The sequence below is a fragment of the Aulonocara stuartgranti genome, assembly GCF_965226115.1.
Source record: "Aulonocara stuartgranti genome assembly, chromosome: 5".
Classification (NCBI taxonomy): domain Eukaryota; kingdom Metazoa; phylum Chordata; class Actinopteri; order Cichliformes; family Cichlidae; genus Aulonocara; species Aulonocara stuartgranti.
The window spans coordinates 32,269,727-32,287,937 of NC_138943.1; the positions used below are offsets into that span (position 1 = coordinate 32,269,727).

At 44.4% G+C, this 18,211-nt stretch overlaps 1 protein-coding gene across 4 annotated transcripts in view; it reads right to left on the reverse strand.

Annotated features, from left to right (window-relative positions):
- Positions 1-246: 246 nt before the first annotated feature.
- The window catches only part of pdzrn3b (PDZ domain containing RING finger 3b), a 98,809-nt gene continuing 80,844 nt past the window's right edge, over positions 247-18,211 (reverse strand). For all 4 annotated transcript variants that reach the window (XM_082532725.1, XM_082532724.1, XM_082532727.1 and 1 more), the window contains 7 exons: positions 6,503-6,756; positions 5,247-5,331; positions 3,642-3,740; positions 3,489-3,551; positions 3,284-3,385; positions 2,979-3,095; positions 247-2,618 (listed from right to left, as the gene is read on the reverse strand). In XM_082532725.1, coding sequence (XP_082388851.1) covers positions 1,113-2,618; positions 2,979-3,095; positions 3,284-3,385; positions 3,489-3,551; positions 3,642-3,740; positions 5,247-5,331; positions 6,503-6,756 — 2,226 coding nt within the window. In that variant the 3' untranslated portion in view covers positions 247-1,112. The remainder of the gene's footprint in view (positions 2,619-2,978; positions 3,096-3,283; positions 3,386-3,488; positions 3,552-3,641; positions 3,741-5,246; positions 5,332-6,502; positions 6,757-18,211) is intronic.

Here is an 18,211-nt window from a genome sequence, read left to right on the forward strand (position 1 = left end):
GCCAGAAAGGGAGTAGCACGTACTGTTGTGTGGAAATGTCCCGTTTTCTTTCATGTCTTTGAACAAAAACACTTTCTGTGCATTTTCAAACTTGGTTCAAAAACCTTAATCGACATGAATATTTTGACTGGAGTCTTGCACCATCTACTTTGGTCCAACCTCCCCTTATTGAGTAAAAATACTTAAATGCTAAAATGCCAGAAGGAAATAAACAACATTTCTTATAAATGACAAAATTCTCACAAGTTTTCAAAGCTCGTCATATATAAAACAATAATTTATTATTTCTCTCATTTTACAAGACATCAAATTGGGTGGTTAACTAAAGATTTGCTTAAGCTGTTATTCTGACCAATACATGAAACCCTACCAAAGCAACTACAGTGTGTGCTTGAACAAACAGACATTTCAGTTTCAGCAACGTGAGAAATGTCTTTCTCTAAATATACGTACATACATGGTGATATCACGTTATGATGTTCTCTACATTATGTAACAGACGGTACATCGCTGGTGGCTTTAAACTTTGGGAGATCAGCACCATTCAAGGGAAAGCAAAACAACAAAGTGAATTTGATACAAAAGTTGGATTTTTTTTAATTTACAAAAAGTCCTTTTGAAAAGGTTAAGCGTTTCACCTCGCAGGAAAATATTGTTTTGGTAAAAGCATTACGTACACATTACAGCAAAAATACTGAAGAGATATATAGTACGAACAAAATAATGTAAAATAGTGTAAATGCTGGCTTTTTAATGTATGGCACACTGTCTTTACACACTTTCAAAACCTTCCAAAAAGTCAAATATTGTATTTGTGTTTCAAAAAAATCTTCAAAAAAGCAGGCACAAAGGTAGAAGAGATTATTGAATTATGCTTCCAAAATCTTCCTCATACACGGTCTCCTAATCCAACTCACTCGAGGTCCAACCGTTGTTTCAGGAGCCCTCTTTTCACTGCAGTGGGGAAAATGCTCACACAGAAAAGGTGTTTATTTCCTATTTACACGTGTTGCCACCTTGAACGAGGCAGGAATCTGTACCCCAGCTGTTAGAGTCCTATGTACAGACCATTACACTCAAGTCTCTTCTCCTCTAGCAGGCCTGAACGGGACTTAGACCGTAGTCACAGACAGGAGGGAGTTGTACACCCTCGTGCCATCTGGTGACTTGGTACCATGGGTGAGAAGTTCTTGAATGGTCATCCAGTTGTCAAATATTTTCTTATTCCTCTTTTTCATCATCTTTTTGTGGCTGAGTTCGATGATGTTCGGCTCCTTTTTGTCCTCCAGGGTGGCCTGCTCCTTCAGACAGTCGGCTCGGCTCTGCTTCATGAACTCGCGGCGCTGCCTCTGCTCCTTGGCACGCACCGCGTGCTGCTTCCTCTCTTCCTTGCTCCAGTAGCGGCCCATCTTCAGCTCGCTTATGGCGTCGTCATCTGTGGTCATACCGCTGCGCTCCTCGTGAATCCGGAGGGCGCGTTCCCTCAGCAGCTTGTCCCGGACGGGCCTCTTGGTGATGTAACGTGTGCCGTCGCTGCGGATCTTCACCTTCCACTCCATCTTAGGCTCCAGGTCGCTGGGGGTAATGGGATCCCGACACATGCTGACCAGGCTCATCTGGCTCTGAGCGTACTCTACGGCTGACTTCTGCTGGATCAGCTGCATGTAGCTCTGGTAGTGCTGGGCATGGGCGGGGATGTGAGCGTGCTTGTAAGGTGAGTGCGGCTGAGAGAAGCCTCGCCCGCTCTTACTAGACTCTCCGGGCTTTCTCTCTTTGCCCTCTGCCTGCAGTGCTCCATCTGGATCCTTGGATGAGCTTCTGCTCCGGCTCGGGCTGCAAGCTTCCTGCACAGGAGACAGGAGGGGCTTCAGCATCCTGCCGCTGGAGCCCGACGGCCCAGCTTGGTTTTCTGCTACTCTACGGAGCGAATTATCTGGAGACAGTTCCAGAGTCAGAGGGGTGCTGCGGCAGCTCTCACCAGTGTTATAGGCACTGGAGCTGTCCTTGTCAGACTTCTCTGGCAGCTCCGTGATGTCTGACAGCTCGTGGCGGCGAGCATCTATGCTAGTGTTATAGTTGCGGAAGCCGCTGTTGTGCAGCATCCAGGATTCACGGCACTGCTCCCTCAGCTGCTGCATCTTGTGGGCGCGGACGATGTTCAGGCACTCCAGCTCTATGGTGCGCAGCTCTTCATTGAGCATCTCAAGCTCCTTGTCCACACCCTCCTGGTCCTGACCCACCGCTCCACCGCCCTGCCCATAGAGGCCCTGGGCTCCACTGCTCCTCATCTGGCACTTGAGCTCCAGGAGTTCCCTGAAGCGCTCGCACTCGTCAACCGGAATGCCCAGGAAGTCGGCGTCGGCGTAGTCGACCGACATGAACGACTCGCTGCTGAAGGGCAGGTCGGTGCTACCGAGCGTGTCCTGGCTGTAGGTCAGCTTTCTGCAGCTGCCCAGCGTGTTGGAGGCCGTGGTCTGGTCATCGCCGAGGTTCTCCTGCTCAGAGCTCTCGTCGTTTCGCGTGCTCTCGTCCGTGCGGCCGACGCCGCTGTCCTTCTCGTGATGGTTAGAGAGCAGCGTGGCTGTATCTGTGGTGCCCCCATCCTCCTCGTGCTTCTTCTAAACAAAACAAGCAAACAGCCCGCACAGGGGGAAGAAATAAGCGTAACTGTTTCACAACTGTTTTTCACATTTGGACAAATATGTGCAAAACTGTTAATATCACATCTGCTTTAATTATGAGCATTCACTGCACTTTTAGTCACAAATGGACGAATAACAAAGGCTGTGTCGCTGAGCCTGAGGTTCTCCATAACAAAGACAATTTCTGTTAATGGAAAAAAACAGTTGGAAACCGCGGAGCATCTGTTCACCTCGCCAGAACGGGCTCGGCCGACATAATCTATTGATGGACATATGTGTTAGTGGAGATTGATTGTGCGTGCTCACGCTCTTCACGCTGCGCACATGTGCGCGTACCTGCTGCAGCATGCTGGCAGTGAACTGCATGGCCTGATGGTGCTGCTGCTCCAGCATATCCATGTGGAGGTCATCCAGGAAGTCGTTCCTGTCATCATCCATCCAGCCCTCATCCAGCTGAGACGCGGCGGAGAGAAGAGACGCCTCATTAGATGCAAAGTTTTACACACACACACAAAAAAGACCATCTGCTATTCAAAGTCCAAGTGCTGTTTTCAGATTTGAATCAATTTGATGTGAAATCACATTTGGTTCCAAACTAAAACCTTTATTGAGTTGACACCAATAACAGTTTGTGAAATTACCTGGATCTCTGGCCTGGCCACCAGCAGGGAGATGTTCTGGTTGCTCTCACTGGTTAGCAGTGCCACGGCATCCTCTCGATTTTGGATCTCAACACCGTTGATCTTATTGACACAGAAAGAGCCATTTAAATTAAAAAAAGCTGTTTTTGTTCACTGTCATGATATGAGATCACAGAAACATGCACACACACACACGAAATCATACCTGTATGATTTTGTCACCTTCTCTAATTCTGCCATCTTTTGCTGCAATGCTGTTTGGATCAATCTAAAGAGAGCACACATTACATTTGTGAGTTAAAGTGAGCGTTATTGACGCCGACAGGCAAAGAAATCGCTGTCCGCCTGCGCCACATACCTCACTAATGTAGATCCCAGCCTCATCCTCATCGTCAGTCCTGTAACAGATAGTCAGGCCGAGCTTGTCTTGAATGTTGTCTCTGTACAAATCCACCTCCTGGAAGGACACATGCACAGATTAATAACCTACATAGCTGGAATTATTTTGGCCCATAGAGCAGAGAAACACTGTATTTATACGTCTGTGTCCCAGGACTATCTAAATGGGATCAAAACTGGGACACCAGAGAAGGAGTGATCCATCAATCTCTGTAATGAATCTTTCAGCTGGAGGCAGCAAGGCCACAGGCTCCTGACAAAGCCCTCTGACAGAATGAGAGATGATGCAGTGGACTGCATTTGCTGAGAGTGCCATTTTTCACTTGTCAACACGTGTAATCTCACAGATACAGATAAAGATATGAGCAGCGCTCGTTTTTGGGGGCAGAGGGCAGATTCTGAAAGGGGTTAGCACTCTAAAAAACTCGCAGCTAAAAAATGGAGACCATCTTTGAGGAAAAACCTCTGGAAAACACCAAGAATTAGATGATTATTCTTATTCAGTAAATATGATGCTATAGTGAGGTATGGTAAGCAGGGGTGATCCTCGTGAATGACTGAAACCGACACTAGAAGTTTAGATTGTTGCTTCTAGCTGTTTGTAGCAGTCTTTCTTCTGGAATTATTAAATACCTGCAGCTTCTGCAGAGGTTTCTTCCTGTTTAAAGGGAGTTTTTCCTTCCCAATGTTGCCAAGCGCAACATAGTGGGTCGTATGACTGTTGGGGTCTTCATCTTACGATACAAAGTGCTTCGAGGTGACTGTTGCTGTGATTTAGTGCTAAATAAAACTGAACTGAATCACAGGGATACCTATAGGATTCATTAATTTGGATTATATTATACAGGATTCATAACACTGACTGTGTGAATCTATTATTTTAACTAGCAAAAAAACAACTAAACAAAACAATAAATATGATTTGGGAAGAAAAGTAAAGTAAACAAAAAAGCTTCTGGTATTAATATAAACAAATTAGCGGTCAACCTGTCGGATTTGATTTAATCGCTAATTTGCTGTTGTGTGAATTTAAACATTATGAAGCAGAGTCATTCTTCAAGAGCACCTCCACAGATATTATTAATATCAGGCAGGTGGTCCCTGAGGTTTAATAAGAGGGGGAGCGAGGGTTGGCAGAGGTCAACGAAGGTGCACGATGGAGGTTTGATCGTGGCCTCTTCCAGCCTCTGTTAGCATCGTCAGATTCATCACCGCAGCCCTATTATCTTGTGCCATCTAATTATCCGCTGGGCCTCATCTCCACTGCGTAGGAGCAGAGGAAGACTTATTAGGCCCTGTCACTAATAAGTAATGATGTCACCGTTGTGCATCTGCTGGAACAAACCAGCAACTCGATTCCTGTCTGGCATGCATCTCAGTGTCTCCGCATAGGGAGACTGCTCCATCAATAAGTGCAATATATCAGGGCTTGGGGTCGCTAACAAGGCCATTGGAGCGGAGACGCCGAGACGACCTCAGGTCTGCTTATGGAGCAATAATGCACTTCTGCCCAAAAGTAGAGCTTCATTGAGTGGACGACTAAGAACGGAGATGGTGTTTTTACCTCATATTCCAGCTCCTCCCGCTCTATGTCCTGCTGTATACCCTCAAGGAAATCAGGGTCAAAGTACACGTGCCCAGGAGGATGCCTGAGGAAAGGAAAAAAAGAGAATACGATAAATTGGAAAAGAGTGGAAGTCAAATTGAACACACACATTAGGAAAGGAAACAAGAAGTAGTGACGCGTTTGTCAATCTGGATTTAATTTTGCCCCAGAGTTGGAAAATTAAATGGAGAAGTAGTGGGAAAGTAATAAGAATTCAATGAAGAAATCACTCTTGAATCAGATTCATTGAAACTGCAGCCTGAAGCTAATCACAAATTAACGCCGTGTTATTAATTTGTCTCGGAAATCAATTAAATCGCTATTATTCATTAAAGGGCGACTCCTGCTGCCACAGAGTGGAAAGTATAGCCAGGCTCCAGGGCTCACACACACACACGGAGTCAGAAACAAAAGATGCATTTTGAGAATGTGCAAATGAGCACGGCCATCATTTTAATGTGGCTGCGTGCCCCGGAGGAGCTGTTATCTCCCGTGAGTGACAGGGACATTTTCCCTTCAAACTTCCACACTGGTGTTACACGATCGCAGCGGTGCATTCTGCAGAGCAAGATAAGCTCTTTCAATTAGCATTTGAGGTAAAACGTTGGACGGTGACCAAAACTGGCATGACCTTTCCAACACTGCCGAGTTCTAACAACAAAGATTTCGACACTCTTCTCCATTTGGCAAAAGGAATTTCTGAACAAGCAAGTTGTGAAAAAGGCGTGAGGGGTCTTTAGCAACTGAGGGTGAGTGTGCTTAACTGCAGCTGGCCTTGCTTTAAACTAAGGAAACAGGAGAAGCTTAAGAAGCTTTTAAGAAGATGAAGAAACGTGGTCCAGAAAGGCTGGCGACACATAAAGGCTTATGAGACCCTTTCAAATGTGTCCTTTTTTAAAACCACTGGTAGACGGTTTAATTAACCACCTCAAATTTGAGATTAGTTTAATGTGTAACTTGAACACTTTGAATCGGTGACAGGGGAAGAGATTGTTAGCAACACAGTTTCATTGACATGTACAGTTATTTAATGTTCAAATGTGTGTCCCACACATAATTTACAGAATAAACTGCCTTCTCTATATTTAAAACAAGAGTTCTCTGACTACTCTTGAAATAGTCTGCCTCCAGTTGTTCTTGTGCCGTTCTGTGCTCACTAACTTGCAAGGTTGAACTCCTTGAGTAAAAAAAAAAAAAACCGAGCTGGTACTTACTCCTCTGGAAGCAGATACTCCTCCAGCTCTGAGATTGGGGGTGAAGAGGGGGGCAGATTGGTGAGGGCCATGATGTGCTGGAGGGTGATGTCCGTCTGGGTGCTGATGTCTGTGACTTGGGTGTCAACGGCAGGGTTGGCCACTTTGGGGTAAGGGGCCCGACGCAGAACCTGGACCACGATGGGCTCCTTGGCGGTGCGGAAGGCCTCCACCGCCTGGTCGTGTGTGGCCTTTGAGAGGTCCTTTCCATTGACCTGGAAGGAGGAAGGAGACACCAAGGTCAATAACCATGATAATAATGGAGAAGGTTATTTTTCTATTTGCCGAGCTCTCTCTGTGAAGCTCACGTCACACTATGCCCACACAAAATCAGAAGCAATGTTCTGTTTGAGAAATGACTCATTACCGCCTTCAGCTTGTTTTACAGGGTCACAGTTGGACCACGCAGAGTAAGACCTTAATTAGGAAGAGTCTCTCGTTAATTAATCGAGGTTATTATCCGTGGCTGCATGAAGAAGCCCTTGTTTAGCTAAGTAATTTCTTAGCAGAGGATAAATTTGACCTCCCGTCAGAGACAGTGGAGTGGGTGCCAGGCGCTAACCTGAGAAGATTAATTTGAGCAAAAAAGCTGCAGCGAGTCGCGAAGAAGAGGCTAATTAAGTGTGGCTGAGCCACTTAAAGTGTCTGAGTGCTGATGAGAGATGAGCACAGACCCTCAAAAGAACATGTCACCAGACCCAGTGTGATTTGCACGCAGATCTACGCTGTCCAAGAAGGTCACGGCTGGGTGTACAAATTAGATCTGTGGTTTATCGCTATAGGCTAAATCTTACAGGAAATTTACTGGAGGATCGACACTGGGAGCGAATCCAAAACAAGCGGCGGCTCGCTAAACTTTATTAACAGCTGAGGTTTCTTGCATGTAATCCGCAGCCTGGGTCAGTACACTTTATCGGGGTTTACACACAGCTGCCGTTCCGCTCTCAATCACCACGTCATGTGGAATTTTTGGTCTGTGATTCCCGGATGTGTTGAGAGCTTTGATAGAATCTGAGCCTGAGGGTCTTCTCATTTCACAGGTCTCCTCCTCCTGCTTCTCTGCTGCGTTTGCACACACACGCACACACATGCTCATTTCTACCTAGAATGAAGGTACTTTCTCACATCAGTATCTAGTTTGCAGGTCATTAGGCATGTCATGAATCTCCAGCATCCCTTCTTCACTCTTCTTCACATCTGACACACGTGCAAGTCCCCGTCTGAGGATTAATTTTCTGATAAACATGTAGGTGGTTGCTGTGCCTGCCCCCAGCTATAGTAGTCTCATTCCAATTCATAGCACAGTTTGCAGACTTAACTGTAGTCCGACACATCAGAAGTAGCAGCAATATTAAAACACCTCCAGGGGGATAACGGTGGTATATACACACAACCCGACTTTGACCCACAGAACGTGAAAAGTGAAGGTATATTTTTATAAAAGGAGGACGTATACCAAAAAGCGCTAGGCTTGAGTATGTGCTGAAAGAGAAAGGCTGGAAAACGGAGGAAACGCTGTGGGGAGAGGCCATGTGCCTGCTAATAACCAGAGCAGATTAATGCTAATCCTGGGTTTGCAGGATAATTGGATCATCACAGTGGACTTTAAACTTTTTCTACATTAAAACTTGGCCAAAAAAAAATTCTTATAGCTAATTTGGGTTTGCTCAGAATAATTCAACAGTGAGAAAAGTTTTATCATAACAGAAAATGCTAATGTAAGAAATTCAATCAGTCCAGACCTGATGTCTGGACTGATCTTTGTTTCCCACAGCAGGCCACGATGTTGCACATCAGCTGAGGAAAACAAGCGCCTTTGTGCCTTCTCCCCTCTGCACGCAGGCTCCAGCAGTTAAACCTGGTTGCCAGGAATCCCGAGCCTACTTGAAGGCAGTGAACCAGAGACAAAGCCTTTAGTCCCCTTCTTGTTGTGCCTACAGCATTCTGCCTCAGTGCTCTCAATGGGGGAGGGGGGGGGGGGGGGAGAGTGTCCTCCCAACTATGGAGGGGGTCCCACAGCCTCCATTCACTAGGCTCACCTCTGACACGGAGCGACCCTTTGCGGCACACTGGGAAAAAACCCACAACACTCTCCCGACACAATACACAATGCCTCGGCACCGCTGAGACCCCCAAACTGCGCCGTGTCAAGCCCCAACTCAGCCGCAGTTCAGAGCGCACAACTCCGTTTACACGCACAGCCAAACAAGCCAGACTTTAACAGGTTTAGCAGCTGCTCAGCTGCAACTGAAGGCCAAGTTCGCCTTGAGATGTGTTCTTCACGCTGACACCACGATGACTGACATGCAGAAATTACTCCGTCATCCTCCGGCGCATCCTCTGAGAGGCCTGGCTTAAATCCGTTTTAATGACAAGAGGGCGGCAAAGCCCCACTTAAAGGAATACTAATTAGTTTGAAATCAAACGACCGTTGCAGTGGTGGAATTTACACAGCTGTGGCTTTGTTATTCACCGATTTTCCTTCAATAAATGATCACATCTGAAGCAAAAGCAGAGCGGACGACCTGTATCACAGGACTTTCGTGCTCCGGAGCGCTCTTCCTCGGTGCTTCGTGTGGTAGCTGTGTCAGTCTTCAGCCTGCTGGGTAATAATAAGGGGCAGCAGGTGTGAGCCATCGAGCTCAGATGCTCTGGAAGGCAAATCAGGCTGGATTGAGATGTTGATGTGGGACTCTGTGTATTGTCTCTTCAGTGATTGGCAACCTGCTGCCAGAAATGCTTATCTGCCAGGCAGTGGGCTTCATCTCTTTGATTATTATATTCATATTACACTGCATGGAGCGAGGCGGCCTCTGTTTTCCATTTCTACTTAGTTTTTATTTAATCAGATATCCCCAGTGAAATCGAGCTTCTTTAAATACGAGAATGATTATGATGAAAAACAAGGGAAATAACTGTAATCAAGGATAATAAATGTAATAGACAGGACGGTTCTCTAAGCTCTGCTGTAACTCAAGCTTTTAGTTCATGCTTGCCACATGTGTACTGCACCACATCATCGCTCATAAGGTGAAATGGGTTATCTGCTAATTGAACGGTGGGTGCTTCTGCAGTCTAAGTGTTGCCGGGTAAGATACTAAACTCCAAACTTTCCCATATGCATCCATCAGTGAGGGGTGTGTGTGTGGGCTTAAAGACACAGAGTAAAAAGTGGCTTTATGAATTTTTGCTGTGGTGGAAAAAACATAAAGGGCACTCCACCGCAAATTATAGTCGTAGTTTTGAATCGGACACTGTTATCACTCATAATTTCAACTCGCCAATCATGTTGATGTGATGTCATAGCTCTGCAATTCAGGGAAAAGGCTGGAAAAATACTAAATGCTTGCTTGTCAGCGTTGCCTTCAGGGGTTTTCGCTTTAGGGGAGTCAGCTCAGGGAGTTTAAAGAGTGTCAAAGTTTGCATAAGGAAGAGGGCAAGGTGGATAAATATGTCAATAATAATATTAATGAGCAGCTTGCTCTAAGTGGCTGGTTGCAATGACATAAATACTGATGTTGTAGGAATGACACCAGTAGTGATGCTTTTTTTCCCCCTTCCTGCAGGCTCACATTACATTCAGCCGATTTGAGTTTGTATGTGGGAGGAGGAAATTGATATTATTATTATTTTTATTGCACAAAAGAACAGGAGTGTGATGCTAACTGCAACCTGCATCCAAGATAGAAACAACCGCATTAAGATGCTAACACGACTTTGGCTCTTTGCAAGCTTCTGCACAAACAGCATGCTAACACTTTGTTACTTTTAATAAAAGTAACAAGAAATGTATAATACATTACTTTTTTTTGAATAATAATCCCAACACTGGACACCAGCATGGCAAAGTCTACTGCAGCTAATGATAAATGGAAACGCTATGCTAACAGTATGCTAACAGGAGCATTTTGAATCAGCTAAAATGAGACTAAACCAGCCCGATACACTACAATGCCAGTAAGACAGCCCCCCTCCCACCAGTTCTAATCATCATCATACAGGAAAGGCTTTGCAGGATATTAAGTGAATGTAGCATTAGTCTTTGATATGGCTATTGAATCACCACATAATCCTTTAATAAAGAGGACAGCCAGTGTTTCTGTTCCTCGGGGAGATGCGGCAGGTGAGCAGAGTGGAAACTCTGCCAGACACACGGTGCCTTTGACAGTGTGGCAGAGGAAACCCTGGGAACTTCACTCTATAGTCGAGCATTTTCAAGCAGTTTGAAAGCCGGAGCACTCGTCTTTCTGGTTGGGTACACTTCTTAGACAAATTCTTCCAAATCTCTATTTCCCAACAGAAAGGAGCGCTGACATTATAGAGATCATGAAGGCTTATATTCAGTGGGGCCTATACTACGTTTGAGTGGCAGCCTGAATGTAGGTCATTCTACTCATAAAGCACAGCTAATCCCTCTTTTATTTCACTTTAAAGCATCTTCATAATAATAATAATAATAAATTTTATTTATGAGCGCCTTTCAAGTCACCCAAGGACACTTTACAATAGAATAAAACACTTAGTAAAACAATGGCAGAATAAGAACAATAAAATAAAGCACAAGATAAAATGAACAAACAGTGGATTCACAGTGAATATGCAGATTTGAACAGATGAGTTTTGAGTTGGGATTTAAACTGGGGGAGAGAACCAATATTTCTTATTTCAGGGGGCAGAGAGTTCCACAGCCTGGGAGCAGAGCAGCTGAAAGCTCTGCTTCCCATGGTGGTGAGGTGGAAGGAAGGTACAGTAAGCTGGACAGAAGAAGAAGAACGAAGTGAACGGGCAGAACAAGTGGTGGTTAACAGGTCAGAAAGGTAAGAAGGAGCGAGGTTATGAATGGCCTTGAAGGTGAGCAGGAGAAGTTTGAAAATTATCCGGAATTTCACAGGGAGCCAGTGAAGTTCCTGAAGAACAGGGGTGATGTGCTGGTAGGAGGGGGTTCTGGTGATAATGCGAGCAGCAGAGTTCTGAACCAGTTGAAGCTTATGGAGGGATTTTTGGGGGAGACCATGCAGAAGAGAATTGCAGTAGTCAATACGGGAGGTAACAAGACTATGAACAAGAATGGACGTAGACTGGGTGGAAAGAGAAGGAAGCAATCTGTTAATGTTACGTAGATGGAAGTAGGCAGAACGGGTGAGGTTATTGATGTGTGATTTATAAGAAAGTGTACTGTCTAGGATGACACCAAGGCTCTTAACCTGAGGAGAAGGGAAAACTGTGGAGTTATCGATGGTAAGTGAGAAATGGTTTGCCTTCAAAAGGTTGGATTTGGTGCCAATAAGGAGGATCTCAGTTTTATCCTCATTGAGCTTTAGAAAATTAGGGGTAAACCAGGATTTTAACTCGGATAGACATTCTGTAAGGGAAGAAGGTGGGAGGGAGGAATCAGGTTTGCAAGAGAGATATAACTGGGTGTCATCAGCAAAACAGTGAAACTGAAGATCAAATTTGCGGAAGATGGTACCTAGAGGGAGGATGTATATTATAAAGAGAAGAGGGCCTAAAACTGAACCTTGGGGTACACCAGAGGTAACGGGGAATAGGCGAGAGCGGAATGATCTTAGTTGAATAAACTGGGAACGGTCGAGGAGATATGATTGAAACCAGGCGGGTGTGTCAGAGATGCCGAGAGAGGAAAGTCTGCTTAGAAGGACAGAGTGAGAAATGGTGTCAAAGGCAGAGCTCAGATCTAAAAGGACAAGAATGGTGAGAAGACCAGAGTCAGCTCCGATTAAGAGATCGTTAGTGACTTTAAGTAGAGCAGTTTCGGTACTGTGACATGAGCGAAAACCAGATTGAAATCTCTCGTAGATGTTATTATTAACCAGGTGTAAATGAAGTTGAGCTGCAACCACTTTTTCGAGTATCTTAGAAATGAAGGGTAGATTGGAAATCGGACGGAGGTTGTTAAAGTTGTTAGGATCTAAAGAAGGTTTTTTCAGTATAGGAGTGACTAGAGCAGTCTTCAATAAGGAGGGAACGATACCGGTGGTGAGAGAAGAGTGAATGATAGCACAGATGAGTGGGAGTAAAGAAGAGAGGCAGGATTTCACAAGCCCCGTGGGCATGGGGTCAAGATGACATGTGGCAGGCTTTGATTTACATATTAACTCGGAAATATCAGATAAATCAGGAAGATGAAAAGTGGAAAACGGCTCAAAAAGGAGAAAAGGTTCTGGAGAGGGCGTAGACACAACATTCGATCTGAGTTGCTGGTGGATGTTATCGATTTTCGTAGTCCAGAACAGCATCAAGGAGTTGCAGGTTTCAGAGGAATAGAAGTGCGGTGGTAAAGCGTTGGGGGGTTGAATTAGTTTGTTGAAAACTGAAAACAGAGTCCTAGCATTACCCTCACAAGAACTGATAATACCAGAGTAGAAGCTTTGTTTGGCCTTGTTAATGGAGTTTTTATACTGAAGTACGTGGTATTTATAGATTTCTGAATCAACAGTTAAACCAGATTTCTTATATTTACGCTCTAGCTGCCGAGCTTTGGCCTTCAGAGCTCGGAGGTCAGAGGTAAACCAGGGAGCAGAGCGAGTGAAGGAAACAGAGTGGGTTTTTACAGGAGCCAGAGAATCAAGGACAGTGCGTAGACAATTATTATAATATAACAACAAATCATCAGGAGTAGAATAGAAGTCCGGAATCTGAACATTGTCCAAACTGGTAGTGAGAATGTCCATATCAATGTTCTTGATGTTGCGGAACGAGATGAGACGGGTTGGCTTGGTAGAAGAGCAGCAGAGAGTGAGGTTAAATGAAAGGAGGAAGTGGTCAGTTATGGGGATTTCAGTAGCAGAAAGATTCAAGGGAGTAAGACCAGAACAGCAGACCAAGTCCAGGGTGTGTCCTTTAGAGTGAGTGGGGAAGTCGATAAATTGTTTAAATTCAGAGCCTTCGAGACAGGAGGAAAAGTCTCTGGTGAGCAGAAGGTCATTATTGTCCATGTGAATGTTGAAATCTCCCACCAAGATCACATTTGGGGAGAGAGATGAAAGATGGGTTAGTAGATTAGCAAAGTCACTGAGGAAGACAGGGTTAGGTTTGGGGGGGCGGTATACAGTAGCTATGATAGTGGGAATGGGTCCAGTCAGCTCACATGCAAGGACATGACAGCTCACATGCAAGCACATGCAAGGACCTCTTCATGAGAGGAAAAACCTAAAAACTGAGAAGCAATTGATGATTTTTGTGCACACTTAGTGTTTTTTTTTTTTTTTTTTTTTTAAGTCTTTAAAAATCTGCATTTTGTTTTTTAACTGACCAGGCAGGAAACTCTCCACAGCAGGAGGCTTAGAAACACAGCAGTCTTTATTTACAGCAGCCTGTGAGCTTACAGAGGATTACAGAACAAACAGCTAAAAACTTAATGCTGGCTGAAAGAGATACTGCTGTTTACTTTCACCTAATCTGATTGAAGCATGGGACATTGACTTCTTAACTGATCAGCTGTGGATAAAACAGATTACTTCAGTACGCTTTCTGCTCCCCATCTCAGGCCTAATGAGCCCAAATGAAGGTGTGATGTGTGTCTGATGGAGATGCTGAACTTCACCGCACTCCATTTGTCTTCTGCTTTCAATCTCTTTATAATAAATTCTTTTCAAATAGACTATTAGACATAATTTTTTAAATAGCTTTTGCACGCCTGTATCTCCCACTGTGTGCTTGTGTAGCCCGGCCTGCCTGAGCAGAGTGTGGGGAACATCGCTCTCTGCCCCTCAGCACATGTATGAAATTACAGGTATAAGGCAAAGTGAAGGGTCAGGTTCACGGGGCTGCTCATATCAGCAGTCAGGTTGAAACCTAAGGATTGTGCCATATTTCATTTACGCACTTATCTCACACCAGTGCCTCAGGCGCCCCCTAACTGTCCAGCTACACAGATGTCGACCCACACTATAAACACACACTTACCCCATCACAGCTCTTTGCCAGGGCCAAGTCTATTTGTCCATGGCAGCAAAGACATTTTTGCTCTTAGGGGAGAGGAGGGGGTGGGGGACAGAAAAGTAAATACGAAAAGCCACAATCTGCGTCGAGATAGGACATACTGGAGCCATCCACGGCCATAACTACATTATACTAGGACACTAAATCAGAAAAAGAGCTCTTAGTCAACGTCATGCTGGGAGAGGCCAGATAATGAAAAACACCCAGAAATCAAACATCTGCTTCCAAGGTCCTGGTGCTGGATACCAAGACACCTCCAGAGGATCTGCGTGACCCTGAGGGGATCAGAGCTGTTTTGGCTAACAGCATTAAGTGGGTATTAACTGTTGTGGCTGAGTGCTGTATATAAGTACATGAATAAAGCTCTGCTTACAAGGTTCATGAACACTTATTATATAATCACCAATCTTTTAATCATGTACCCGCTGTGACAATCAGGGTGAAGCACTGCTGCTCCTATAAAACAACAGCTGAGTGAAACTAATTAGGAGACCTTTACTATGAGCACACACACCTAACTAATTAGAAGACAACCTATTCAAAGCTGACTAGGACCTATTCTATCGTCTTATAATGGCATCGGGTCTGTGGCTAGTGTTTGTCCATAACAATGACGACAGTTTAAGCCAGTTCAACTTGGTAGGTTTTACTTTAAGTCATTATTGAGTGAGCAAAGACAACAGTCATTTAAAAAAAAGAAAAAAATTACAAAATTGTTAAACTTTACCTGTTTGTCAAAGTCAGTATCAATTTTCTTTATAGAGCAAACGTCACTGTACTAAAACACAATGTGCTTGAAATATAAATCTATGTAGGTTTGTGTACTCTGTTATATTTTTATATAATGTGTATAGGTTATAGCTTTTAAGTACCATATGGAGTTATAGTTGTGAGGAATTTGTCGAAGCTTTTGGTAACTGGTCCTTGTCTTTTTAAATGAGAAGAAAAAAAACATCATGCCACTAAAAGAGAAGAGTATTTTTCTGCAATTACAAACTGTGTAAAAAATCTTTGTATCAAAATAAAGCCACACTTGTGAGACTTAATCAGAGGTGTAAATATTATAGAAGATGCTACTCTGTCAAAGTAACTGAGGATGGAAATAAGATTTTTCTTGCCTAACTTCTTTTTTTGGATTTTATAGCATAAAAACTCTGAAAATATGCTGCGGTAGACAGTAAACTCCAATAAAATTGTGAATCGACATATTTACACTATCTGTGCAAAGACTGATGCTGGTGAAGTGAAACACGGCAAAGTTGCAGTGAAGACATAGCCTGGTGTTTTGCACGACACTCGCAGTCAATCAGTCAATCTTTTAACTGTAACTGGGCAGAAAATGCTGATTTTCTGACAGGAAATAGATCTAAGCCATTGTGGGAGATGGGAGTTTTTCAGGAAATGAGACATAAGCGCGATTTTTAAAGTTTTGGAAGCCTTGCTACCCTGCTGTTCAAACCTTCTGTTTGCAAATGACAAACAAATAACGTATACTTGCTTTAAGGCATTCAGAAGGAAGCTAAAATGGGCTCGTGGCTGAAATGAGAGACTTCACCCTGACTGCAAATAAGATAAAAAAGGATTATTCTGAACTGTGAATCACACAAAGCCACTCTAGTAGGGGTTGGCAAAAGCATAAGAGCATGACTTTAATTAGTACTTACTTGTCAGTTATTTCCACTGGTGGAAAAGCTACATCAAAGTAATGATAGCTTTGTAGGGGATTAGCTTGTAGGTTCAGTTTCAGCTAAATCTGAAGTTGGCAGGCTAATACATCCCTTCTGGTTTAGTCAGACCACCAAGAAATCAGCTAACATAACAACGATATCAGGTTAACCCAAGACTGTGCGTTTGTTGTGCTTCCTTTGACAATTGCACCTAAAAAACAAAAGAAAAATTGTTTCGGCAATTGTGTGGCAGAGACTGGTTGAGTTAATCTCTCAAGAAATATCTAACACCATCTCATGCTACACCTATTAAGTGTGCCAATATTCTGTCAAAGTCCATTAAAGGTCTGTTTGAGAGACTCGCAGCTGGCTCGCAGTGTTATACTGCTGTACTGTCAGCATCGTGTTATGTCTCTGTGATCCCTCTCTGCCATTTGCTTTAGGCTCACACTAAGTACACAGGCTCCTGTGAGCGCTCCACCGTGGCAGTCAGCCACCTGCTCCAGTGTGTAACAGATGTGACGGCACACCGGGACCGATCTTCGCCGTTATTAAAAGCCGGCCATGCTCAAGCGCTGGCGGTCCCTGCTTTGTCTCTGCACGCTGTCCGTGTCAGGCTTCGTTACGGGGTGCCAAGGAGCAGGCAGAGCTGGGTCTTTGAAGACAGAGGGGGTCTCTGACAGCGGGACAAGGGGGGCGGAGGACTGACTGGATGAAGAAAGTGTTTTGTACAAATATTTCCATCTCATTTTTTTGTCTGCTTGGTGGAGAAGATGTCGCACTGAGACCATCTGGCGCTATGACAACTTGGCTTCTTGAGCCGAGCGTGACATCTTAGCAGCGTTCAATCAGAAATGTGGCTAATTAGGCAGCGGTGCGTGGAAAGCTCCGGATAGGAAATGTTCCAGCGGACTCATTTGCAAACTTCTTTTGCTCAGCAGATCAGTCGCTTTTGGTTTAACATGCATGGAACAGAGGAAAATAAAAAAAATACAGAAAGCGAGAGCTAAGAAAGCAAAAGATTTAGCAGGAAAACAACAGTCCAGATCAGTTCAGCATGGATCTGAGCCACAGTGGGCAGTTTGTGCTGAGGCTCTAATTAAGCTCGGGTCTCATAAGAGCTGCTGCACGGCGCCACAGCCATTACGGAGCGCTTCTGAGAGATTAAGTGCCGTAGGACTGTCAAACAGAGTTTCCAAGGCCTCTACCTTCTAGTCTCTGACAAAAGCAGCTGAGCTTACATCTCCACACGGCGCTTACCTTGAAGCTTTGAAGAAAGGGGCCGAGGGTTCAGCGCTGTCAGAGGGGTCAAGTTGAAAAGGGAGCGCTGAGCCCACTGCAGCTCAGGCCTTTAATGATCGTGACGAAAAGGGAAAACACTTCTACAGACTGCAGCGTTGGCTGCGATTGATAGACCCTAACCGTGTTTGATCTCCAGAATGGCTCTATTGACAGTCAGCACTGTAAACAAAAAAAAAAAATCTGCAATTCCTTGGAGACGGTAATGTATGCAGATCCTCTTAATGAATTCTTCCCAAACAGATTGCTCGAGTTACCAAGTCAACTGAGTGTTTCGAATCCTGCCAGGACTGCTTAAAAATGCCTCGAGGTAGGAAAAAACAAACAAACAAGCAGAAAAAAAAAGATGTGCAACTCTGCTGACTTTTATAGAACAGTGCAAAACCATATTTCTCATACTCCCAACATGGGATTTAGAGCTAAGGTGTTTAATGAACTGGAAAGATTTCAAGTGTTCATGGATTATTAAGTCCTTGGAGAGATGACGAGCAGAGTGGAGCGGGCGCCGTGCCAGGGCCGCTGATCAAGAGGATCTGCCTGTGTGTTATCAGTGAGGAGAGGGAGGAAAAAAACGGCTTCCCAGAATCGCCCCCAGAGGTACAAGCTGAGAATTTGCTCACATATAATATTTCACTCATCGCCTTCTACTGTACTATGAAAGAGCATGCAGCGCAAACATGCACTACATATTCATTTTACCGAATGGTTTATGCATGAGCGCCAGAGCTATGTGCCCGCCTTC